The sequence below is a fragment of the Gymnodraco acuticeps genome, unplaced genomic scaffold, assembly GCF_902827175.1.
Source record: "Gymnodraco acuticeps unplaced genomic scaffold, fGymAcu1.1, whole genome shotgun sequence".
Taxonomy (NCBI): domain Eukaryota; kingdom Metazoa; phylum Chordata; class Actinopteri; order Perciformes; family Bathydraconidae; genus Gymnodraco; species Gymnodraco acuticeps.
Window position 1 is genome coordinate 102,733 of NW_022989916.1, and position 26,801 is coordinate 129,533.

The 26,801-nt window shown below is 40.1% G+C and overlaps 1 protein-coding gene across 1 annotated transcript; it reads right to left on the reverse strand.

Moving 5' to 3' along the window:
• Positions 1-3,926: 3,926 nt before the first annotated feature.
• gmppb (GDP-mannose pyrophosphorylase B) lies at positions 3,927-22,944 on the reverse strand. Its single transcript, XM_034209801.1, has 10 exons — positions 22,793-22,944; positions 13,401-13,590; positions 13,145-13,225; positions 12,991-13,039; positions 12,028-12,170; positions 11,007-11,165; positions 10,802-10,880; positions 8,272-8,399; positions 7,800-7,982; positions 3,927-4,975 (listed from the first exon to the last, which is right to left on the reverse strand). Exons 2-10 carry the CDS (start codon positions 13,527-13,529, stop codon positions 4,844-4,846), a joined length of 1,083 nt encoding a protein of 360 aa, XP_034065692.1. The 5' UTR covers positions 13,530-13,590; positions 22,793-22,944; the 3' UTR covers positions 3,927-4,843.
• Positions 22,945-26,801: the final 3,857 nt, after the last annotated feature.

Genomic DNA, 26,801 nt, shown 5'->3' on the forward strand with positions numbered 1-26,801 from the left:
TTGTTCTTGTAGCTTCGGTTTCTGGCTCTTCCTGCTCATCACTAGACAGGATGTTGGAAAGATCCAGCAATCCTGGGGATTTCTTCAGCTGCAACTCTGACAGATCCTCAGGAGCCTGTGTGCTCATGTGACTTGGAGGCGGCTGCAGCTGTTTACTGGCCATCTCCAGCCGTTTACTGGCCACCTCCAGCTTGTTTTGGAGATCCATGTTGATGGCAGATTCAAGGCTCAATCTGGAGGCTGACCTTACCTGGATCTCCTTCAACTGACTGCGGAGGACCTCGTTTGTTTTCTCTTCGTCCAGTTTAGTCTTGGACTGCTTTGCACACATGTTCTGAAGCTGGCACTTTAAGTCCTTATTTAATTTGATTTGGAATTCAAGGTTTCCAGCAGTGTCTTTCCCCCTGCCCACAGCCGCATTCAGCTTCAATTTCAGACTTGCAATTTCATCTCGGTGCCCAGAGCTTGACCCTTTTACTGCATCTACGCCACGCAGCCGATCAAGGACTGCACCCAGGGTCTCATACTTGCTTTTCAGTTTGGCTCTTTCTCTTGTCTTACACGACAAAAGGTCGGTCCTGGTGGAATCAAGTTCTCTACAGGTGTCCATCTCCCAATGTTTATTAATATATGCATCCACACGGCTTCTCAAATCACTGTTATTTGCCTTTGCCATGTTTGCTTGTCTCTGGTTTGTGTTGAACTGAATAGATTGAGGAAGAACTTGTGCAAACCTGTAACTTTCTACTAATGAGAGTAATATTTGAACAAGTAAATAATGAAAAATGTAATGATGTCTTGCTACTCAAAGTCACTTGTGCTAACCTTTGCCTAATGACAGAAAATTAGTTTCCCAAGTTGTCTTATAGCATTCCCTCTGACAGCAATATCGCTTTGATGTCATAGCATTCCCTCTGACAGTCAAATTGGCTTTGAAGATGTCATCACATTCCATGTGATGTGTAAAAATTGCAGTTCAAAACAAATGCACTTATTGTTACCATGGTAACAATAAGAAATAAACACATTAATGTTTTACAGGTGAATTAACATAAAAGTATTAATGAAAAAGCAAGAGGAAGGTGCACTTGCTTCTCGAGTGCTAAGTTAGTTCACATTGGCAAAGTAAGGCAAATTCAGCCATTCATCAAAAAAATGTTATTCGCATATATTTTTGCGTTTTTTGTGCTGAGGAGCATAGTGCGTAAAAGTGGCCAAAGCTCTGCAGAGTTCCAGCTCTGGCATTAATATCAGCACCAAACTGTGCGCCGGGAGCTTCATGGCCGAGCAGCTGAATCAAGCCTTACATCACCAGACACAATGCCAAGAATCCAAGTCATCTTGGACAGCTTGGGGAAGGCCCTTTTCTGTTCCAAACTGACTGTGCCCCACAAAGCAAGGTGCATAAAGGCCTGGTTGGATGAGTTTGGTGTGGAAGAACCTGACTGGCCCGCACAGAGCCTTGACCTCAACTCCATTGAACACCTTTGGGATGAACTAGAACAGAGAGCCAGCCTCTGGTCCAACATCAGTGTCTGACCTCACAAATGCTCTTCTTGATGAATGGGCAAGCATTCACAGACACACTCCAAAATCTTGTAGAAAGCCTTCCCAGAAGAGTGGAAGCTGTTGTAGCTGCAGAGGGGGGAACAACTTCATATTAATGCCTAAGAATTTGGAATGGGATGTCATAAAAGCTCCTGTAGGTGTAACGTGTAGGTGGCCCAACACTTTTGTCTATGTAGTGTACGTGTGTGTGTGTTTTAGTCTGCATATATACATTTTTAAGTATGCAACTTACTTTTTGCTTAATGGTGTCTTCACAATTAACAAAGTTAACTACATTGATTAGCATTATAATTATTTTTAAATAATATAGGTATTCATATTGTGACAGAGTTCATATGCACTCTTTAAAAATAACCTCTTTATGTTACACATCATTCCACCTACATATTCTTCATATTTGTATTATCAGTATTGGTTCTAAAAGTGCTGCTATTGTTTTTCTTGCATTTTGACATGGTATTTTTTTGTCATAAAAAAAGAATAATAAAAAAGCAACGGACAACAACTGTTTGCATAAGAATGAATACTAATTCAAACTAGTCAAACTAACACAAAATGAAAGGTAGGGATGACACGAGATGTGATCAGCAGATTATATTATTTCCTTTAAAAAATATTTCATTACAAGAGTTTACTTCATTCATTCAGACTCAAGTCTTTACATGGTCAGTGTCCTAAACTGTTCATCACTACAGAAAAACAGAAAGACAACTTGAAAGAACTGCAATCTGTTCAGGGATCAGATCTGACAGTGTTCAGGATCAAATGAGAGACTTTAAGACACAAACATGGCCGCCTGTTGTGACGATGATCTTCAGAAACCTTTAACCAGTTATTTGAATATCAGGGATACATGGATTTGTCCTTGTTGAATGTTAAAATCTAGTTTTTACAACAAGGATGACACTAGGGTTGTAAGGGTATATAAAGGTATCTTGGTATTAAAGTTGACCAACTTATCAAATTGTGTACATTTGTTTATAGACAGTGTTGAAAAGAAATTACGTTTAGGTGTGTGAGTAAAAGGTACACACATACACAATGTGTTCACATTAGGACATTATTAAGCTGATGTCATTTTCATTTATGAATTGAACATGCTAAAATAGTGCTTGCATGTTAAAGCACCCAGATATTGTTCTAAACTGTATTAAAGTAAACAGGTATTATCTTGAACTGTATTGAAGTGAACATGTATTATTTGGGACTGTTTAAAGTAATCCTATATATATATATATATATATAAACCTTCTTACTTACACTCCATGACCCAGAGACCCTGACACACACCTCCTGTCTCCATGCAGCACACACACATAAACTCCTTAACCCAGATATCAGCAACACACACACATACGCCTCCGCTTATCAGCACACACACACACACACACACACACACACACACACACACACACACACCACACACACACACACACACTTCCCCTCACTAACACACACACACGTTCTTTTTCAAGGTTCTTTCTGGGAATAATCCCAAGCACCAATATATCTGTGTATAATGTTTGATTGTTTTAAAAGAATAGCTTGTGTGAAACCTTCCCTGGGAAATTAAAGGAGTTGGGTCCGGTGGAAGATAAGAAGTGATTCTACACCTCAAAACATATCCATATATACTGTTGTTTCTTCATGCAAAATGCCCCCTGTTTCTGACTGGCTGGTCCCGATACCTGTATCGCACAGCAGTAGAACTGGGAGTCCGGAGTACTCTGTAAACTTGTATTGGTGTTTTTTACTGTATTAAAATCAGATTATTGTTATAACTTTTATGCCGGTGTTTTAAACTCCTTCTTTTATTAAATCTGACCAGGCTCATCTAAAGGACGGCGCGGAGCAGAGGTGGGCTTTAAGCCACCACTATTGTGTTTGCTCCTACAATGTACACTTACATGCTTTAGTTAAATTAGGAACTAATTCATGTTAGTCATACAGCATCTGTATATGAACAGAATGCAGCAAAAAGGCCTTTACAATTCATCCATCATAACAGAGGTATGTTTTTTTGTATCAGGTTTATACTGTAATTCGGGTCCTATTCTTTAAAGGGTCACTGTAAATAATAAGAAAACTCATTTGAATAAGATACTGTAATATTTGACTATATTATACTTTCAAAATCTTATGCCGTTACAACCCTAGCTGACAGAAAGCAAGAGCATTGTGTTATTATGCAACGTACTGTAGGTATGTGATAGGGTTGATTTTAAAACAACAAACTCAACTATTGAAGCAGCAGCAGGCCTGCAGCTACCATGTCCTGCAAGGTACAGATTGGAGACTGGTTGCAGCTTCAGTTCCCTGACAGAAAATGTAAGCTTTGAAAATATTATTTTTAAGCATTCACTTAAAACTGATATAGATTTTATTTAAGAAGGCCTCTTGTTTTTTCCTCTGTTGTGTTTGTTTCTCCAAACTGCTACTGCCATGTACTGTAGGTGTTACACTGACTATGGATCGGTACCTCATATAACCCAGTTTAAAAAAAGACTATAATAATTGATCAACTATAACTTATACTGCATTTAGAAATCTCAATGTCAGTTAGGATTCCAGTCGCTGCAACAGCAGAGACACATTTAGTGTGATCCTTCATTGCCTGTTCACCCAGGACATGTTAATGCAGAGTGAATCTAAAACAGCAATGTTCATATCGCTCACTAACCCCCCCCCCCCCGAATACACTTCACAGTAGTCCCTCCACCTTCTGACAGAAACATATCAGCCCCATAACTCTAATGGAGCGTCCACATCAAACGCAGAGCTAATGTTTCCTGTGGTTCGATTGCTTACAAATATAATGCAGAGACAAGATTTGAGTGGATTTGTTCGGCGTCATGATCGAATTACTTCAGTAACCTTTGGATCTTTTTATTGCAGTTTAGCCATAAGTAAATATATTTTATTTTGGGTTCGTACCATTGTAATAAACAGACCACTGAAATGTCGCTCTGCGTTTGGTGTGAATTTCCCGCTCTCTATAGCAGTGCTCACGCAAGACCTTTAACCTCGGCAACATTCAGGACATTATCGTCCAAGATCGTGCGTACGCCATTGTTTCTTATTGATGGACGGTGCAGCCAAGCAGGGCTAAAAATAGTCCAAATTATAAACAGAACGGGGGGGAAAAAACACCTTCTTCCCCTTTGCCTCCTCTTTCTTCTTCTTTCCTCCACCCTCGTCCTTCTCTCTGGCACAGTTTGGGTGTCAGTCGAGTTCGTATAAAAAGAGAGGCGCTGGTCTTCCCTTCCTCCTGCCGCTACATGATGATCCGCGGCTCTGGGACCGACTCGTTGATGGATTTGTGAGGCAGCACGTTGGCACCGTTCAGGTAAAGCTCGTCGTTCACGATCACATCCTCCCCCAGCACCGTCACGTTCTCCATACGAACCTGACGACACAGAATTACCCAGAAGTCATTTAACCTCCGATAACATCAGAATCAGGTTTATTGCCATGTAGGTTCACAGAAACAATGAACTTGTTTGTGTGCACAGTGCTGCAAACCTAAACACAGTATAGGGAAATCATTTGTAAGAGAAGGATCAAAAATAGAAAGATTACTAAAAAATAAAGAGAAATATTTTCACAAGCAATATCAAATATCTACATATCCATAATGAGAAGAGATTGAGAATGATTTCTGTTAATACATTTTTTATTTGACGTGTCCGTTTTATAAATATATTTATAAAACGGACAAGTCAAATCAAGCAATCTGATTGGTTCTTAGCCGTGATATAATGAGCGTATATCACGGGTAGAATTGTAGTTACTTTTCACAACAAGTCAGTATCCCTCCGCGTCTGAGAAAAACTGTATACAGTTGGGCTGAACCACAGCCCTTAGCTGTGATATAATATACATATATACCACGGCCTGTCGTGAGCTGTTGCTTAAATATATATTCATATCTAAATACAAAGCGGTCATTATTCCATGCAAAGTTACTTTTCCTATGATGACCCACTTGCTGCATAGTATCCTGTTTATTACACGGCTTCTTACTAAGTAAACATATATATATATCCTTTATTTAACCAGGTAAAAGACTCATTGAGATTAAAATCTCTTTTCCAAGAGTGACCTGGCCAAGAGGGGCAGCATGTACGAAGTTACAGATAAAACACAGACGTGACAGGCAGACAAATACAGCTGTAAAACACAAATAAAATGGCACATTAGCCAGTCAATATGCGAAGTAAAACAAACTATTAAAAATCATTCAAATCTGGCAACATTTAAATCGATTTTAGGATAAACGAGCACTCACATCTACCAATGGTGTCGTGTTCCCTGTCCTTTAAGATGGACCTGAATTCCCCAATAGTGATTACATCTGAGAGTTTCAGCTCCTTCTGTACATTGTTCCAAGCTGTGGGGGCAGCATATTCAAAAGCTGTTTTACCCAGTTTTGTTCTCACTGTAGGAACCAGCATCTGAATCAAATCTTGGGAGCGCAGGCCATATAGACTTTCTCTTTGACACATATATGTGCAAATGTATCCAAGCTCTTTAGGCACTGGTCGGAGGCATTCATGTATAGCAGATCACCATAATCTAATACAGGTAAAAACGTTGCAGATATCAAATGTTTCCTTGTCTGAAAAGAGAAACAGGATTTATTCCTGTAAAAGAAACCTAATTTTAGTTTTAGCTTTGAAACAACATTTTCCGTGTGTAACTTGAAAGACAAGTTCTGTTCAATAAGAAATCCCAGATATGTGTAAGTAGTGACCCTCTCAATGTCAGTCCCTTGAGCAGCACAAATCTTGGGTAGAATAGATGGTAACTTTTTGCCATTCGAAAATATCATCACTTTGGATTTTTCTTCATTTAATACCAACTTTAGTTGATATAAATGGGTTTGTATGACATCAAAGGCAGACTGGAGGAAATCTAGACTTTGCTCTATAGAAGCGGAGGAACAATAAATAACAGTATCATCTGCATCAAAATGGTAAGAAGCATTTGCTAAATTATTATATAGATTATTTACATATATGGTAAAAAAGAATGGGTCCTAATATGGAACCTTGTGGCACACCCTTTGCTATCGGGAGGAAGGAAGAAGAGGACCCAGAAAATTGGACACATTGGGTTCTCGCTGATAAATAATTTAAAAACCAGCAGCAGTTGTTGTGCTGTGTTGTTTTCTAAAACCGGATTGGTGCTCTGACAAAATATCATTTGTGTCCAAGAATAATTTAAGTTGTTCACTGAGAAGCCTTTCAAGGACCTTCGCTACAACACATCATTTTGAAATTGGCCTATAATTATTAACAGATGAGGGATCCCCTCCTTTCAGTAAAGGAAGAACATATGCAGATGTCCATATGTTAGGAATCTCATCGTTGGAAAGAGATAAATTAAAAAGATAAGTAAGCGGCTCAGCTATAAAGTCTGCAGCTAATTTAAGAAAATGAGGAGGAAGTTTGTCCGGACCTGCCGATTTGGTGACTTTTACATTACTAAATGGAAAACAATGATTAAAGAGGACATATTTTGCTCATTTTCAGGTTCATATTTCTTGCTTCTACTGTAACATGTTTGATGTCTCCATGCTTTAATGTTCAGAAAGCCCTTTCCTGTGAAGGAAACAGGAAAGGGAAAACCCCCAAAGGCAAAAATAGGGCCTCTTTAAATGTGACTTCTGAAATCTACTGTTAACTAAACTTCAAAAACAGCTACATTTGTATTGCCATTTTTTTGTACTTTCTAAGAATACTTTTTGACTCATCGGTTCCCGATGGTTTCTTCCCCTCCGCTACCGGACTCATCAATAAGGCCCGCCCGCCCCCCCCCACTGACACATAACATCAGCCACATCATAGACTCTTGTGTGCATTACATTAATGCACACAAGAGTACAACAATATCTGTTTTCTTTTCTTATTACTTTTTTGTTTTATTCCATATTTTATTCCTTTACATTGCAATGTAAATACTGTTATATTTATATTTTATTATTTTTCTAGTTCTCTATCTATGTTTTAATTGTTGTTTTACTTTTATGTATGCACCTAGTCAAATTCCTCGTACGTGTCAACCCACCTGGTAATAAACCTGTGTCTGATTCTGAAGTGTTGTTCTTTATGATTTCTTAATGTCTGCACAATGAACACAGTTAAAGATGAAATTACCTTAAAAAAGGTTTTTAAACTTTCTATAACTTGTAATAATATAATTCCCTATGGTCTCGGTCCTGTACTCACCCACTGGCCCACAGAGGAGCTCCACCCAACGATGCAGCTCTCCAGCCAGGAGTGAGATCGGACCCGCGCCCCCTTCATCACCGTGCAGCGCTTTATCCTCACGCCGTCCTCCACCACCACCCCCGCACCGATGGTGACGTTCGGCCCGATGGTGCAGTTCTCCCCGATCTGCGCTGTGGGGTCCTGGAGTCAAAGATTCACTGTCTTAAAAGTCATGAGCACAACAGCTACAGCCTAGTGATGCAATGTACATCTGAAGACCAAGACTCCTCCAACAGTGAAACATACAACATGCTTATAACATACCTATGTTGTAGAACAAAGGGTTGTCATCTCTTCAGCTTGAGTTAACCACAGACCATATTTCATGCATTTTAGCAAAACTTATTTCCGATCTCTAGGACTCATTCCTGCACCACTAATTATAACCGTGTTTATTTGACATCATGTGGCGGCCATCAGCAGAACTCACCACAAGAACGTTGCCAAGGAAACCGGGACCCGTGCGTAGCCTCTCAGGAGCTTGTTGCCGTAGCGACTGAAGGTACATACACATCCCTGTGAGGAAGTCTTTAGGCTGACCGATGTCCATCCAGAAACCTACAGACAGAGCAGTTAGTAACCATTGCAACAAGGTGATGTTTCTATGGTTACATGAACAACAGCAAACAGCGACAGCTTTTGGTTAGGGCTGGGAAATATGAAGAAAATCATATTTTTGGACAAAATATCTCAATATTGATATTCCGCCATATAGTAGGGTTGACTTTTGGTTCTTTCAAAAACAAATATGTACACAATTAAATAGATTGATAGATAATAATAACAAAACATTAAAAAAGAAAATGTAATTCTACTTTAATCTAATGCAGCTTTTAAAACCAGGGAATTAAATGCGATGTAAAGATATTACAATATCACGATATCGATATTATATCAATATATTGCCCTAATTTTGGTAAATGGACTTGCATCTATAGCGCCTGTTTGCACTACATGCCTACATTTACACATACCAAGCTGCTCTTCATCTGATCTCATTCACAATTTCCAGTTTAGTGTCTTTCCCAAGGACACTTTGGGAGAATTGAACTTGAATTGAATTTTCCACAGATTCATGAAGCTTCCTGAGAGAAACAAAGCCACTACAACCTGCCAGCGACACAGACTACAGCATGGAAGGAGGCTGGTCGATAAAGAGAAGGATAAAGTATGGAGAAGCACCGATTCCAGATTCCTTCCACAGATTCTGATCAATTATATATGCATCTAAACACGACTACAGGATCCAAGATTGAATAATAACCAGAGAGCAGTGTTGATCCCCACATTGTGTTCCTGATGTTTGGTGAGAATCGGTGCTTCTCCACAAGCGTTTCCTCTCCACAGACTACGTGAATTTGGGTGTGAGGAAAAGCCCAAACACTTACGTCTGGCAGAGCAGTGAGCTGTGAGGCCGGAGGGAGCACACAGGTCAACCTCCCACAGTAACATGTTAAAGTACTTTCTTACAGAAATAACATCAATTTGATTTCTGATTTACTGCACTTATTTATTTTCAGTAATTTGACATTTCTATTTTATAATTTATTGTGCATTCATATTTAATTTGTTTTAAGGGTTAAACAATAGTTTATCTTATATAAATATCTTTGTGCTCTTATATGCACCGTTATAAAACTAAGAACAATCCTTAAACCTACTTATAAATAAATGTTATGTATAAAACAATAAATTTAAATCTGGCTCCGTTTCAGATGACAATAAAACAATAAATAATGATCCTCGATCAAACTGTCTGGTTTCTCCGTTATATATGATCACGATGTGAAGATTTTGCCTTTTCAAATGTTGAGGGACAAATCAAGACTTTGAAGAGATCCCATTTCAATATCTTTCGACATTGTATGCAACTTTTTTTATGTAAAAGTGTCATCTGTTAGAAAAGTTAACTGATAAAGAAAATGTTTGTTGGATGCAGCCATGATTAAAATAAATATTAATGATCGTTTAGATCAGTGGTTCTCAACTGGTGGGTCGCGACCCAAAAGTGGGTCACGGACCCGTTTCGAGTGGGTCGCTGATGTGTGAGTGAAGAAAAAAAAATTGGAATTTATTTTTTGGGGAAAAAGTCAAACTTTTATTTTGAAGGCCCGATTTTCTAACGCTGTGCAAGCAGTCGGCGTTGGACTGGAAGTACCGGAGACCATAAACGGTTTTGAAAACTTCTGTCACATAGTGATCATCTTCTCAATAAAATATCTTTGCTGATGTTTTTTTCGAGTCTTCTGGCCAATCAGAATCAAGATTGTTGCCGGAAGTCCCCACGGAGAATAATTTAGCGGTAGAACTCTTCTTTATACATCCATGGGTACAACTTCAGATAAAAATGAACACATAATGAAATATGACCCCCGGTTTGATGATTGACAGGTCACAGAACAATGGGAGCTATCTACCCTTACCCACAATTTAAAGTAAGTCACACAGACTATCTCCTCTTTACTCTTCTCGCAGCAAGATGTCAGAACAAAGTGAAAAACAAACAATGGCATAACATATTATTAATATGTCGCGTAGTAATAGATTTATTTATTTTCTTCTCAGAGTGTACCAGAATGCATAGTTATGTTAGTATTTCTAAAAATCTCGTGGGGGAGAATCCCCCCAGACCCCCCTGCTGGGGTTGGGTTTTCAGCATGTGTGCCTTTTTATATAGTTCAGCTTTGATTCCATCATCTCATTAAACCTTTTTTAAAAGCATACTTTAGTTCTGTGAAGGGATATAAGGGATATTTGCACTGTACTTCACTTTTATTAATATTGTATGCTGAAAAGCGTATATATATATTACAGCACGTTTTTTGTTGAATAGATTTGAGTGCTTCAAAATGTTGGGTCGCGATGTATTGACCAAGTAAAAAGTGGGTCCCGAGGCCTGACCAGTTGAGAACCACTGGTTTAGATAATATTGCATATAAGATTTGTGCTGTAGTAGTTACCTTGTAGCTCCATCGTGTACAGCTGCCCCTCCTCTGCCATGACAGGAAATATCTCTTTCTCTATAGATGTTGGTCTTAGCTGCACACACACACACACACATAATTAAATGCCAGATCAACGTATCAATACGTAGAAATATTGTAAGGTTAAAATCACAGTGCAAACACACCTGTTTTTGTATTTGTGTGTGTGTGTGTGTGTCACCTGGATCCTGCTGAGCATGATGGGATTGAAGATGTAGATGCCAGCGTTGATCTTGTTGGAGACGAAGACCTGTGGTTTCTCCACAAAGCGGTGTATCCTGCCGCTGTCCGCCTCAAACACCACCACGCCGTACTTAGAGGGCTCCTCCACCCGCGTCACCTACACACACAGAGCCAAGACTGATTCATAAACAAACTTCACAAAACAGGTTCCCAATTCAATTTAAGCTTAGAATCAACCACCATTCAAATGAATTTAATGTAGAACTTTTCACATTTAAAAACAAACCACGTCAACTGTACTGGGAAAACACAGTATCTTACATGTAATGTCTTGAAAATGTCTGTTTGATATCTGTGCGAAAACAAACCACATTCTATTAAAATGCCCTGAAATGAAGTCTTTATATCTGTTCGTCTGTGTTGAATTCAGTTACTGAAACGCCCAGTACGGAATTATTCCACTAGATGGCAGTAAAACATTTAACCAACAAGTCATTTAATTAAATGTTTACCTTTTTCTCTTTTGAATTTAAGAAGTCAACTTTTTTTCAAGTTGCCACTTATATCATTCATCATTCCAAAATGTCATTCCAATTTTTTTTTTAGGAATAAATATGATATGATGAACACAACAATAAGACGTTGTAATTGTCCATATACTCTTTGATTATAAGTCTGGATAAAAGTATCCTCCATTGTCTTTTGTCTCCCTCACTACTGTAGGTGGCCATTGTCAGTATGTGCGTCTGTGTGTTGTGTTTATTCAAACGGTGTATGACTGATGATATGTGTACGTCTCTTAATGTCCACTATGTTTGTATATGTACATGTATGCAGAACTGCAGGACGGAGTCCAGAACAAATGTCCTTACGGGGACAATAAAGTATATCTTATCGTAAATGTTTCGTACTGAAGTTTTACCACATATCGTCAACTTTCATCTAAAAAGAGCTAAACTGACTGATCAACCTGTAGTCTGGATGGAGTCTGAAAAACCCTTTGAGCAGTGGTAACTCACCACGATGGTCCCCTCCTTGCCGTGGTTGCTGTGGAACTGCAGCAGGTCTTTGAACGGAAAGTCACAGATAACGTCTGAGTTCAGGACGAAGAACGGCTCGTTGTCGATGTTCAGAAGCTCTCGAGCCAACGCCAGGGGGCCGGCTGAAAACAGACACACACGTGTTCATTTCTCATTTTTATACAATTTAGTGACGTTTTCGCGGTTGAATTGTGTGATTTGGGCACCTGGTGCAATTGTATATATTGGAGACGGGTGGTGGTGAGCAGAGCACTAGTAGACATGTTTTTTTACCAGGGTGATTCGAGCAGGATTAAACAAAGAAAGCCATAGGAAAGGTTTCAGGAAAGGAAATAAGAAACCCTTGTCATTGTACTTTTGTTTGGTGAATATTGGAACGTGGAAATAAATGGAACAAAACGACTCTTGCCTGGACTTGGATCATTTTCCCCCTGCGTAAGATTCGCTATCTGGTGCCTTGACGGCAGTTCATTTTCTGTTTGACTTTTCTATGATTTTGGCCACTACAATGGATCTTACACTACATCAAGTGGAAACCTAGTGTCTGAAAGCAGCAAAGCTTAATGCCCAGCCTTCCCATCGGTCACTTGGATACAAAACAATTGAAATATTATTCAGGTTGAAGAAGTTAGTTAAGTGTGCACAATGAATCCCAAATGTAATGGATATTGCAATGTTGACTAGTGTAATATCCAAATCACAGGACCCCAGTATTTTCTTTTAAAGGCAAAATATGTGTAGAAATACAATTCTGAGGTAAGTATTGTGCTAAGAGATATTGCAGCTTAGTATCGTTTACCGCTGACTTCAGAACAAATCTTTGTATGATGCAGATATAACAGCTTCTGCAGACTTGCACCGTTTCAAATCACTGGACACTTTTACAATGCACTTTGCTGTGTTGCATCGACAGTTTCCTGTCTGCAGAGAGGAGGAACTCACCTGTGCCCAGAGGCTCCTTCTCATGAGACAGAGAGATACGAATCCCAAGCTGAAGAGAAAACAAAAAAACATTCAGGATTCTGTAGATGGAGAACAATGAGCATTTCTGTATCCTTTCCTTTCATTCTAATTCAGAGACAGAAAAGGGACGTACTCTCTCCTCCTGGACTCTCATCTCTCTCTCCAGCAGCTCCGACATGTAGCTCACCGCCAGAATCACATGGTCCACCCCCGCCTACACACACACAACACATCAGCAACAAAATGATTATAAGATGGAGTCCAGCCAACACAATAACATAAGCTTTTTTTCTAAAAGGTATTTATGTTTAATTAGGGCTGGGTTATAATTCATCTAAAAGTATGGAGGTCAACAAATAAGAAGTCCTCCTCCTCCTCTTCCTCCTCACCTTCACCAATGCCTCCAGCTGGTGCAGCAGGATTGGTTTGTTGCAGAAGTCCACCAGAGGTTTTGGGACGCTGAGGGTGAGCGGTCTCAGTCGCGTCCCGTAACCTCCGACCAGGATCAAAGCCTTCATGCTTCTGCCGTTAGCAACAGCTACCAAGGTGACCACAGCTCATCAACGCACAGCAACCAGCCTGAGGAGGACAGAGGAGAGGAGTAAATGGTTATCCATCGATATCGTGATATTAGACCGTTGTTGTAAAGGCTGCAATACAGTACTGTACTTTTCTGAATTGAACATACTGTTCTAGCTGCTTTATTATGTTCCCCTACCCACTTGGTCATTATACATGTTTTCTACAGTTTATATTTAAGATGTTTTAATGCCACTCAGAATTCAATTTTACTCCCAATTTAGGAGAAAAAGGTCATATTTTGTTTGTGTTTTACAAACAGAGCATGGGTCATGTCAGGGTGGAACGGCTTGTATTGTGCAACAGATGCAACATGTTCACTCTGATAGTTTGAAACATCTTTTTCTTCTATTTCAGAAATACCTTCAGAACAGCAAAAAAGTCAGTTGACAACTAACTGTTGCTCAAAGTCAATAAGACATGTTGACACAGTGGAGCTAGGTGGGGCTACATTGACTCACTGTGATAACAGACTTTAGTAAGGGTCTCCCAACAGAGTATGCTCCCAGATACACTGTTTTCCATTGGAATCCTCGAATGGCTTTATCACTCTGTGCTTGTAGCAGGGCGACACATGCAGCCCCCCTATGGTGCATTAGTGTTGTCTTTCTTCACTCATTTATTCAGAGTTGTCCTCTGGTCTGGAACCCATCAGTAAGTTCATGAAAAGACGCGTTCAAAGTCTGGCCTAAGAGAGGGGATACTGAGATGACATATTTGCACCTTTTTCAGCCAGAATACCCTTTACATCAGGGGTGTCCAAACTACGGCCCGGGGACCAACTGTGGCCCGTTGTCCATTTTGAAAAGACTAGTTGCAAATTCTACAGTATAATGGAATATGTCCCACACATGAAACTTGTGCTTGTCTTATGTTGCACTTATTAAATAGATATGTGTTAATAAGCTCACTTTTCAAATAAATTCAGTCAATAAAAAAGGTTGATAAAAAAGCCCAATGACTTATTAACATAGTAAGCTTGAAATATACCCTTCCTATTTCCCCTTATGTTAAGCAATATGAGGCTTCTGTTTTAAGACATGAGCTGCTAATACTTTTTCAAACATAATAAATGAAACCCTACGGAAAGCTGTGATGTAGCCTGTTTGTTTCTTAAAGCATATTCAAGTATCAAGCATAATGTACCTATATTTGATTGATTTAGCTAACTCATAACTTAACTTGTGAGGCAATATACCTCAGCTCTAGTGAGGGGCCCAGACTTTCGTATATTTGTCTGTATGTGGCCCTTGGTGAAACCAGGGTTGCCAACTTTGGGTACCTGGCTGGAGTGAGATTTTGATATCATGGGTTTAATTACACATATGCGCACGAAATGACTGCTATCGTGTCAGCAGCAAGACCTTAGCATAGCCTATATATAGGATATATATACAATATATACAAATACTCAATATTGGACACAGACTATAAAAGGCACATAGTTTCATTCACTAATGAAAGTCAAACACATGTTTGTTTCCACTGTTTTATTATGTGCCTGTCGCGATAAGCAATTAATTGACTTATCGTACGATAAATAAAAATGAACTCGATAAATTGCCATTTACATGAGGATGTGACTAGCAGTTTGAAAGGATGTACTTGAATTATTATTATATATTATCATTATGTCAGTGGTCTAAAATGGTCATACAACGGTGCTGGCAATATTATCGTTTATCGCAATAATTTCCGAGAAAATGTATCCAACAAAATTAATTATCGTGAGAGCTATATATGACACACACACACACACACACACACACACACACACACACACACACACACACACACACACACACACACACACACACACACACACACACACACACACACACACACACACACACACACACACACACACACACACACACACACACACACACACACACACACACACACACACACACACACACACACCACACACACACACAGCACACACACACACACCACACACACACACCACACACACACACACACACACACACACACACACACACACACACACACCACACACACACACACACACACACACACACACACACACACACACACACACACACACACACACACACACACACACACACACACACAACACACCACACACACACACACACACACACACACACACATCACACACACACACACACCACACACACACACACACACACACACACACACACACACACACACCACACACACACACACACACACACACACCACACCACACACACCACACAAACAAATCTACAGACTTACTCCAAACTGCCAAACATATTAATTAACACACTCTCACTCTCATACTCTTTGACTCTATTTTGGCCTAGTAGAACAATAAGCAGCAGACTTTTACTTTTTTATCATTTCTACTGGTTCTTAGATCTGAGCATGCGCAATACGGGTCGGCAGTTGCGAGAGAGTATTTTTGTTGGGTAATCTATGGTAGGGCTAACCCCATACAGTGGTGGGGCTCAAGTCAGTATTTGCAATGTAATTACATACCCGCTCCCCTTGACAGTGAAACGCCACGCGTGAGGTTTAGATTATTTCCCTGTCTCAATCCAAATTGAACTGTATGAAATAAAAAGGCACATTTGTCTTGTAGTAAATAAAAAGGGCGACCTGGAGCCAATCCTGCAATTTCCCCACAGGTGAAAGAGTTGCCATGCTGAAAACCCAACCCCTGCAGGGGGGTCTGGGGGGATTCTCCCCCAGGAGATTTTTTTTGTTTTAGTTTTGAAATAGGCTACTAACATAAAATACACATTCTGGTACTCTCTTGAGAAGAAAAATAAATAAATCTATTACTACACGACATATTAAAAAAATTAATGCCATTTTAGTTTTTTGTTACTTTGTTCTGAAAGCTGAACCTGCTGCTCCTCACAGAGAGAAGAGGGAAGAGGCTGTGTGAATTACTTTACATTGTGGATAAGGGTGGATAGGCCCCATTGTTCTGTGTGTCAAAATGAAAGACAGCCCACACACCTATCCAGGGACGTGCACAGACATTTGGAGGGGCTATTGCTCTAAACTGGAAAAAGGGCCTTTTTTGTTTTTGCGGTCCATATCTCATTAAAATATCTAATGTTAGTAACTATTAAAGACAAAATGGGGACAATTCTGTTCTAAATGTTAGTAACCATTAAAGACAAAATGGGGACAATTCTGTTCTAATGTAGTTTGACCATTGTAACTGCTGTGCAGTCCAGACATACTGATAAAATAGGGCCTCTAACTAGGGGTTAAATTGGGCCGGGGCTGTCCAGGGCTGTCCGGGGCTCGGACGATGCTCTGACGTCATCGCCCTCGCTCATTTGTCATTTGTTTAAGCCATAATGTCAAAACATCTCTCGTTCTTAATATAGACTTTATTTAGGGTCGATATGTGTTGACTTTAAAATTTAAAATAGCAGATCTCTGTGACAGGATATCGTTTTTCCGCTTAGTGAACGTGTGTCTCTGCTCCGATCAGGAGCTGCAGCACCGTGGCTCCTTCGTGCAGAGAGTCTGCAGCGGTGTGTGTGTGTGTGTGTGCAGAGAGTCTGCAGTGGTACCGCCAAACCCCCGACCCGTCTTGTAACACGGAGCCCGTTTCCTACACCATCAGGGCCGGTTCTAACCAATTTGCTGCCCTAGGCAAGATTTTAGCTGGCGCCCCCCCCTGCCAGAAAATCGTTCAGTAGAACAAATAAAAGTATCCAAGGAATACACAATAGAATATATAAAAAATAAATGAAAAATGTCTACAAAAGACCAATGCACTACAAAAACAGAAACGTATTGACATAAGTCATATACATCAAAGGCTTCAAATGTATTCAGTATTATTTGAACATGTTTTAATTGGGGTGAGGACATCACATCCTCTAGGGGGGTCCGGGGGTATGCCCCCCCGGGAAGAAATGTTTGAACATTTAAAGTAAAATGCTTCAATCTGGTGCACTTAGAGCACACATTACTAGAGACCACATGAATCTCCCGCCCCTGACATACAAGCAGCGGTTTGATTGGCTAGAGCTTGTACTGGCATATGATTCGATTGGCTGACGCTTCTGCCGTGGCTTCAAAACTTGAACATTGCTCAACTTTTGCAGCGAGCCACGCCAGCAAAGTGACGTCACCCCATTCAAAGTGAATGGTGAAGCTTTCAACGCACGCTGCTGTGTGGACGGGCCGTAAAACACCCATATGAAAAAGATTGGTTTACATTTTAATAATCAAATAAGTATGTGAACATAACCAATAGCAAATAAATGCAACTTATTTTATTTTTGTTGTTCATTCATATCTTATTTTACCTAGTTAACGTTTATTTATGCATATTTTTGTATCTCTCAAGTTTTAAACGATATTTTTGGTTTTCTGTCCTATAGTATACATTGAAATGATTTCAAACCTGTTTACCCCAATAATTATAAAAGAGTGCCTTGGAAATATTTGTTTACATAAATTGCATTTATCTCTCTTGCTCGATCCCACACCCACTTTGGCTGTGAGCTGCGGACGCCTGATAAGCCAACACCCCCCACTTTCATCAATTACAGCGCCCCTCGTACAGGGCAAATGAAAAGTGTAACCGGGGTGAAAAGGGTATTACCTTGACTTAATTATGAATGCTGTTACATCAAGGCCGAAAATTAGGATGAGCGCAAACAGTCAAAATGTTTTTTTCCCTCCCAGAGCTGCCAGCGCAGCGCCCCCCCCAGATCTGGCACCCTAGGCGACCACCTATGTCGCCTATGCCAAAAACCGGCCCTGACTTAACCTAACAACTTATTTAATTTGTTTTCACAATTACTAATGTCATGTTTTTTTGTATTCTTGAAGAAAATGTCTTTTTTTCTGGCATTCTTCCAGGATTAACAAAAATAAGAATAACATTGCGAACTATCTTTGAAGTAAATGGCTGTTGTTAAACGCTTCCCACATTTACTTCAATCGTACAATAGAAAAGCTAAAAGTACCCAAGGAATACAAAATAGAATATATAAAGAATAAATGAAAAATCTCTACAAAAGACCAATATACTACAAAAACAGAAACGTATTGACATGTTGGTAATATACATCAAAAAGGCTTCAAATGTATTCGGTATATGTTTGAATTGGGGTGTGGACGTCACATCCTCTAGGAGGGACCGGGGGTATGCCCCCCCAGGAAGAAATGTTTGAACATTTAAAGTAAAATGCTTCAATCGGGTGCACTTTGAGCACACATTACTAGAGACTTGACCTAGGGGTACAACTCTAAACACCCATATGAAAAAGATTGGTTTACATTTTAATAATCAAATAAGTATGTGAACATAACCAATAGCAAATAAATGCAACTTATTTTATTTTTGTTGTTCATTCATATCTTATTTTACCTAGTTAACGTTTATTTATGCATATTTTTGTATCTCTCAAGTTTTAAACGATATTTTTGGTTTTCTGTCCTATAGTATACATTGAAATGATTTCAAACCTGTTTATCCCAATAATTATAAAAGAGTGCCTTGGAAATATTTGTTTACATAAATAGCATTTATCTCTCTCGCTCGATCCCACACCCACTTTGGCTGTGAGCTGCGGGCGCCTGATAAGCCAACACCCCCCACTTTCATCACTTAAAGCGTCCATCGTACAGGGCAAATGAAAAGTGTAACCGGGGTCAAAAGGGTGTTACCTTGACTTAATTATGAATGTTGTTACATCAAGGCCGAAAATTAGGATGAGCGCAAACAGTTTTTGATACAGATAATGGAGCAGTTGCTTTATGGCCACAGTGTAGGCCTATATCCCTTAAGGTCAAACAATGAGATCCTCGATCATGTTGATTCGGCCACAACAGAAAAAATAAAAATAAACTCTCGCTCTCCCCAGAGGGGCAGGTCAGCCAAAAAGGCCAAACGGGCCGTTGCCCTGGCAACATTAGCCCGTACCTGTGCACATCCCTGCACCTACCAATCATCAAACCGTGGGGTCTTATTTCATTACGTGTTGATTTCTATCAACACGTAATGTTGTATCGATGTATATAGAGATGTACTACAGCAAAAGTATTCTCCGTCGGGACTTCCTGGAACAACACCACGCCGTTATCTTGATTCTGATTGGCCAGAAGACATTATCAAAGACGATCACTACCTGACAAAAGTTTTCAAAACCGTTTCTAGTCTTCGGTATTCTTGTTTTTGGCGTGAGAATAGTTTGGGCAGTGTGAGATTGAGAGTGAAAGCGTGTGTCACACGCCAGATGCGTGAGAGTTGGCAACCCAAATACGTTTGGACACCCCTGCTTTACATGCATACGATCATGCATGCAACATAAACCATTACCCACTTTAGGACGACGCTGAAGTTGGCTTCCGATTCAGAGCATCCGATTCGGCAGTTATGGGGAAAGTTAAGGGACATTTAATTTACAGCGCTGAGCGAACAATCCTCCGTGTTTGAACCTCTTAAATCGCTGCATAGCCGATTTATTTGGACTGGATTATCCCAGAGAGTCTAAAGATTCTTTATAACCCAGTTTGAGATTTGTGAAACCTTTATTCTATTTGTGAAAATACAAAAAGTGAGATTTCAGTGCTTTTTTTACATGTAGACCACATTAGACCAGGTCCTGATCTAAAACTACTAGACCTACACTCATCAAATCTGGACTGGATTATTCCAGAGGGTCTAAAGATTCTTTATAACACAGTTTCAGATTTGTGAAACCTTTATTCTATTTGTGAAAATACAAACACAGGTGGAAGGCTGAGGTTGCTGCAGCAGGCCAGGATCAGGATCAGAAAATGAACCTCCCAGCTGGGCAAGCCTTTATGCCTTCTTGAGGCTCCGCCTCTAGATGGGCGGGCACAAACAGGACGACACTCCCAGTACCTGCCAGAGGACAGCAAGGCAGGGAGCACAGACAGGCAGAAGGGGGGAGGGGTCGTCACAACATGTTCTTTTGTTTTGTTTTATTGTTCTGTCTTTTTATTTATTTAAGTATTCCAGTAATGTATGTTGCATGTTTTAATTTGATTGTATTTACTTGTTTAAATGAAATTTGTTTTAGGTTCACTTATAAAATCTGTCCAGGGACAACAGATGAAAAATAGCCTCTTGGCTAACTCTGGCACATTGACAGGAATGTTAATTAATGTGCACTGTCCCTGTTAAACAAATGAATAAATAAATAAAAATAAGTGTATGCTCCTCCTAGTCTAGTCTAGGTCTAGTGGTTTTAGATCAGGACCTGGTCTAATGTGGTCTACATGTGAAAAAAGCACTGAAATCTCACTTTTTGTATTTTCACAAATAGAATTAAGGTTTCACAAATCTCAAACTGGGTTATAAAGAATCTTTAGACCCTCTGGGATAATCCAGTCCAGATTTGATGAGTCTAGGTATGGTGGTTTTAGATCAGGGCCTGGTCTAATGTGGTCTAGATTTTTTGTTAAAGAGCAGCAAAATCTCCCTTGTTTGTATTTTTTCTAGGGCTGTCAAGTTAACGCGTTAATAACGCAAAAAAAAATTAACGCCATAATTTAACGCGATTAACGTATGTGCATTTTTTGTCCTCGGCCACCCCGTAGTTTCAGAGCGCATCGAGTTTAAAATACCATCTACAAGCTGATGCTGACAGCCCCGCTCCTGCCGCCCGCTTGTGGCAGACCACACTTCCACGCTCACCGGCAGGCACCGACTGGCCATGGGGAGGACCGGGAGAGACCTTACGTGTATTGTTGTTGTTAGCATCTGGTGCTAGCTAGCTGCGCTAACGGATATAAGGAGCTGTTTCAATGAAAACAGAGGAGTGACATTTCGCCGACAACTGCGCCGAGCACTTGACTTTATGCAGGAAGCCAGACAGTGGGACAATGTACGAAAAGTCAGCACACTCAGCACGGATAGTGCGCAACATGATCGCAGCGTCCAGGCAGCTCCCGTTCGAGCATATGCCTTGAGTTGCACATAGCTCCAACGATCCATCACACAAACACACACACACGCACAGACACACACACACACTTTGTATTGTATTATTGTATGAGAGGTTCCAGGTTGAATTGAGGCGAATATTTGTAATGTTCAGAGGTTGTTGTGTTTAATATTCATGAGAATTGTTGTCATTGTTCAAATGATAATAAACATGTGCATAAAGCATATTTGTCCACTCATATGTTGATAAGAGTATTAAAAACTTGAAAAATATTCCTCTAAGGTACATTTAGAACAGATCAAAAATGTGCGATTAATTTGCGATTAAATATTTTAATCGACTGACAGCCCTAATTTTTTCACAAATAGAATAAAGGTTTCACAAATCTCAAACTGGGTTAAAAAGAATCTTTAGCCTCTCTGGGATAATCCAGTCCAGATTTGATGAGTGTAGGTCTAGTGGTTTTAGATCAGGACCTGGTCTAATGTGGTCTACATGTGAAAAAAGCACTGAAATCTCACTTTTTGTATTTTCACAAATAGAATAAAGGTTTCACAAATCTCAAACTGGGTTATAAAGAATCTTTAGACTCTCTGGGATGATCCAGTCCAAATAAATCGGCTATGCAGCGATTTAAGAGGTTCAAACACGGAGGATTGTTCGCTCAGCGCTGTAAATTAAATGTCCCTTAACTTTCCCCTTAACTGCCGAATCGGATGCTCTGAATCGGAAGCCAACTTCAGCGTCGTCACTTTAGGGTGGTTTGGTTAGCGTGTTTGACAGGTATGAATGACTCGTTCAAAAGTCCCATGACATAAAGAACCGTCACCGTCTCCTAATGAACTGTCACCACAGATAAAGACTTCATTCATAAGGAAGTCTGGCTGTAGTCTTATGTTAGTGTCTTATTTAATCAACCAAACAGCCACATACAGGTGTTCAAAACAACTATTACTTTCATCACCAGCAGCTAAATTAGCCTTTTTAGCCACACAGGGATAAAGTGATTTCCCTACTGTAATATTGTGATCATTTATGAATGGACGCTGGTATTCTTAATATTAACTATAGATTTGTGAGATAAATACAAACTGTGCTCTTGTTTAATAACACAAATGAACTCACAGTGATTTAAACTAAGCCATGTTAGCTCAGCTAAGCTAACTGATTACTTGATTTAAAGCTTTTAAAACGACAAGCCGACTGTTAACAAGAGAAGTAAGCAAAATGCTCCTGTCCTCAGTCTGTGGCAAAGTGAATAAAGACAATGAAAAGCTACTTACTGGGATTGTGTTCACCAAAAGTGTCCAGGAGGTTTGAGACTCTGAGAATGACACGTAAAATCGTTTTAATCCGAATTCCTTGTTTAGTTTCCGGTCAAGCAGTTGAGCGTCAATTCTGAAAGCGTGATAAGTCAAACATCCGGTGCAAGGTTTCAAAATAAAATTATTTTTTCAGTACGTTTTTTTATAATGATTCTTTATTGAGTCTTTTGATATTTTCCTTTTATAAACTCGTTATACAGTCTCTCAGTCCGAACAGTATTATTTGTATACTTTATAAATAAGGCTGTCACATTGAGTATTGAGTAGCCTACTATGCAAATACATTACATTGCATTTAGCTGACTCTTTTATCCAAAGCGACTTACAATAAGTGCGTTCGACCAACAAAATACAAACTTGAAGAAAACAGAATCATAAAGTACATCAGGTTTCATAGAGCAAAAACATTTCAAGTGCTACTCAACTGGCTTTAGGTAAGCCAGTCCTTTATTAGTATATAAGTGCTCTGTTAATAGTTCTATCGCTCGAAGTGGAGTCGAAAGGGATGAGTTTTCAGTCTGCGCCGGAAGGTGTGTAAGCTATCTGCTGTCCTGATGTCAATGGGGAGCTCATTCCACCATTTTCGAGCCAAATAATAACATTACAAATAAAATACAATGCGCATATTATATAAGAAAGTCAGACCTAAAACCAATGAAACCTCCATCCATAATTAACCAATTATTAATATCAGTGTGTAAGTAGGCCTATAGATGAGAGCAGTGGCGTAACTATCGACGGTGCAGCCGGTGCAACCATATATCGAGCCCAATCGTCGATTTCTAATTATTTAATGTAATTGTTTGCCTGTCTGGCCATCGTAATCGGGCTCTTTGAAGATCCAAAAATCCATGGTTTTCTTAAATTTCTGATCGGATTGGCAAAAACTTCAGAATTTGTATTGACTGCCATTCAAATGACAGCGTTGTTTTCCCCAAAAAGTGGTCGGGCCGTAATTTTCGCCCGGAAGTGACGTAGGTGTTACTCTCATCAATATTTAAATAATACTTTACCTGGCTGGAACCTGCAGTGAGATAAGTGTTTATTATTTTTATTTTATAAGATAAATCAACCGGTGTCCGGTTTGCTGGATGACTCTGGGGAACTTGACCACACATGACGCCCTGCCTCTCGCCTCTTTCACTGACAGGGGTGTGTTAAAAACCATTGGCGTATTAACTGAAAATAAATGCTAGTTTTTATACTAGAAAGCAAAACGGGATAGATGTTTAAATACTTTTGAATTATTGTTTCTTGATGAAATGTCGTCAAAACTGTCCCACCTATAGCGTAACTTTTATTTACACTTTTAGTTTGGACCCCCACATACGACACAATGGTTTGTTCTAAACACTAATCCCCGCCTCTTCCCTACTTCTGACCAATGAGAGAAAAACAGCGTGGCGATGGAAGGTGACGCCACTGCACTGGAGTTTGACAGCTGACAGCCAGTAGGCTTGTTTGAGACGAGCTGCGGCTCGCCTAGAAAGTAGACGAGAATAGCCGATCGCAGCCGGGGGAGGTCTCAAAATGCTCGCCTGAAGTCGGACAGCTCGGAGTCGGCTTCTTCATCTTCTTCTTCTCTCGGTTTTTTGGGGGATTGCAAACAACTTTAAGGTGCATACTGCCGCCTCCGGAGTCGGCTTGACTCGGTTTGCATTTATAAAGAATGCACAAATGTGTTTAATCGTTAATGTCAGATATGTACTAAGTAAATACATTTGTTCCTGCTCAAGATTAGATTCAACTTTATTGTTATTGCACATATTACAGGTACTGAGACAACAAAATGTAGTTTTCTAACCAGGAGTGCAACAAGCAGTAAAGTGAAAAGTAATGTACACAATCTACAGAATAAAATATAGAATTAATTGAATGATGAATAAACAGTGAGGAGGGGTATGAATAGATATACACAGCAGCCTCAGGGCCGCCTTAATGCACGGGCTGACCTGGGCTGAATCCCAGGGGCCTACGGAGATCGGGGGCCTATCATGAGCCAATAAAAAAAAAAAAAAAATCAAATATATTTTTTTTTTTCGGGTGTTTTTAATTTTTTTTAAATAGACAAGGTCTTGGCTTTCAGAATATGCAAGTTTTATTTCCAAAATCACACGATAAATACATTTTTGAAGCTTGTAAAGGGAAGATGACAGCTCTCACTCACCACCCTGCACTTCCACAGCGCCGCTCCCCCTCCCTCCGGCTGAAATTATTAATGTAAGGTGTATAGTAATCATAGATAACACGGCAGGGTCCGTTACAGTTTGTTTTCATCTGATTTCAAATAAAAAAAGTCTTGGCTTTCAGAATATCAAACTTGTTTCGGCAAATTCAGATGATAAATACAACTTTGAATCTTGTAACGGCATAATTACAAGCGGAGAACTGAGTAACTTGACGTCACAGCAGGCACAACAACAGCCGGTGTTTCTCGTGAGTGTTTTCCCCAGGAAACAAACACAATACACACAAACGCAAAATGACACAAACACACACACGTATACACACACACACACACACACACACACACACACACACACACACACACACACACTCGTGAGCTTCCCCCAGAACAGTAATATAATCCAAACGAAAATATCTTCCCTCCATACTATTTTGATCATTTGCTCCGCTAATCAATCAGATCGATGGATTCCAGAGATTTTTCTCAAAAATGATGTAACAGTCAGTGGGCACCACTTAACAGCCAATCAGAATGAGAATATGTTTCACATGTGACTTGTTCAAATTGCGAGTGATTGAGTGACAGATGAAGGTTGTTTAGGAGAAAATGTCGGAGAAGAAAAAGTTTGAGAGTGGCGCTCGGAAAAGGAAATTGTTGAGGGAAAAGGAGTTTCGAGACAAGCAGCTATTACAAAACATGCCGAAGCTGACAGGTTATTTTAAACCTGTAGGCCAGGATGAGGAGGAAGGACAGATGAGTTCTGTCCGAGCGGCAGCAGTGCCGGCCGCGGGGCCTCGGAGCCAAGTAGGCCGTCTGGTTCTGATAGCGATGGAGTAGCTGGAGTAGCGGGAGAGGAAAAACAGACAGGAGGGACATTATCTGTTGGAGGAGATGGGAGGACGACGAGGACTTGCTACGTGGAGGGGAGCCAACGGCAACTGGACAGATACATGAGGGAGGCCCGATACGTCACTCATCTGGAGGAGAGGACCAGGCGCGCGTGGAGCAGAGTGGAGAAGTGCGATCACAGAGCCTGCCGAGGCTATAAATGACTTTGATTTGTTGTTTAAATAGGGGGCCTACAAAAACTATCAGCCCCAGGGCCTGATTGCAGGTTAAGGCGGGCTTGAGCAGCCTGTGAGCAGTATGAACAGTGTATGAATATGCTAAGATATATAAAGTATGAAAACGGTAAGCAGTGCAAGTATAGTATAAAATATATAGATATTAATTTCATGATGATAAACATTGTGGAACAATGATGAAAAATGTGAATGGAAGTGGCGACGTAAAACGGACACAAAACAACAACAAACTTTTGCCGAGCCAATTGGAGAGTTTCATCAGCAGCACGGGGTAAAAACCACCAATGAGCGCTCAGCTCGAGATACCAGCGAGACGTTTCCCATCAAGCATTTCGCTTCCGCAGCCCGTGGAGAGGAACTGCGCCGCCGCGCCTCGCTCTCAAGGCTGCGGGCGTCTTTGTCCCGCGAGATTTCAACGTCTCATGTAGGCGAGCCTCCAGAGCAAGTCGGACAAAATGACTAACCATCATGCAACGCACTAGCAAGACGTTGATCGCAATTGCGCAGGTCTGCGTCGGTCTCGCTTGTCTCAAACAAGCATACAAATATTTCGGTCCGTCGTCCACTTTAACATCAACTTTCAAATCACTTTGGTTAAAGTTTTTCTCGGTCAGAATGTTTGACTTAATTGTTTCTATTTCTTACCAAAAGAAGTCACAGAAACATTTACAACCTCTTTTGTTGGCTTTAAGTG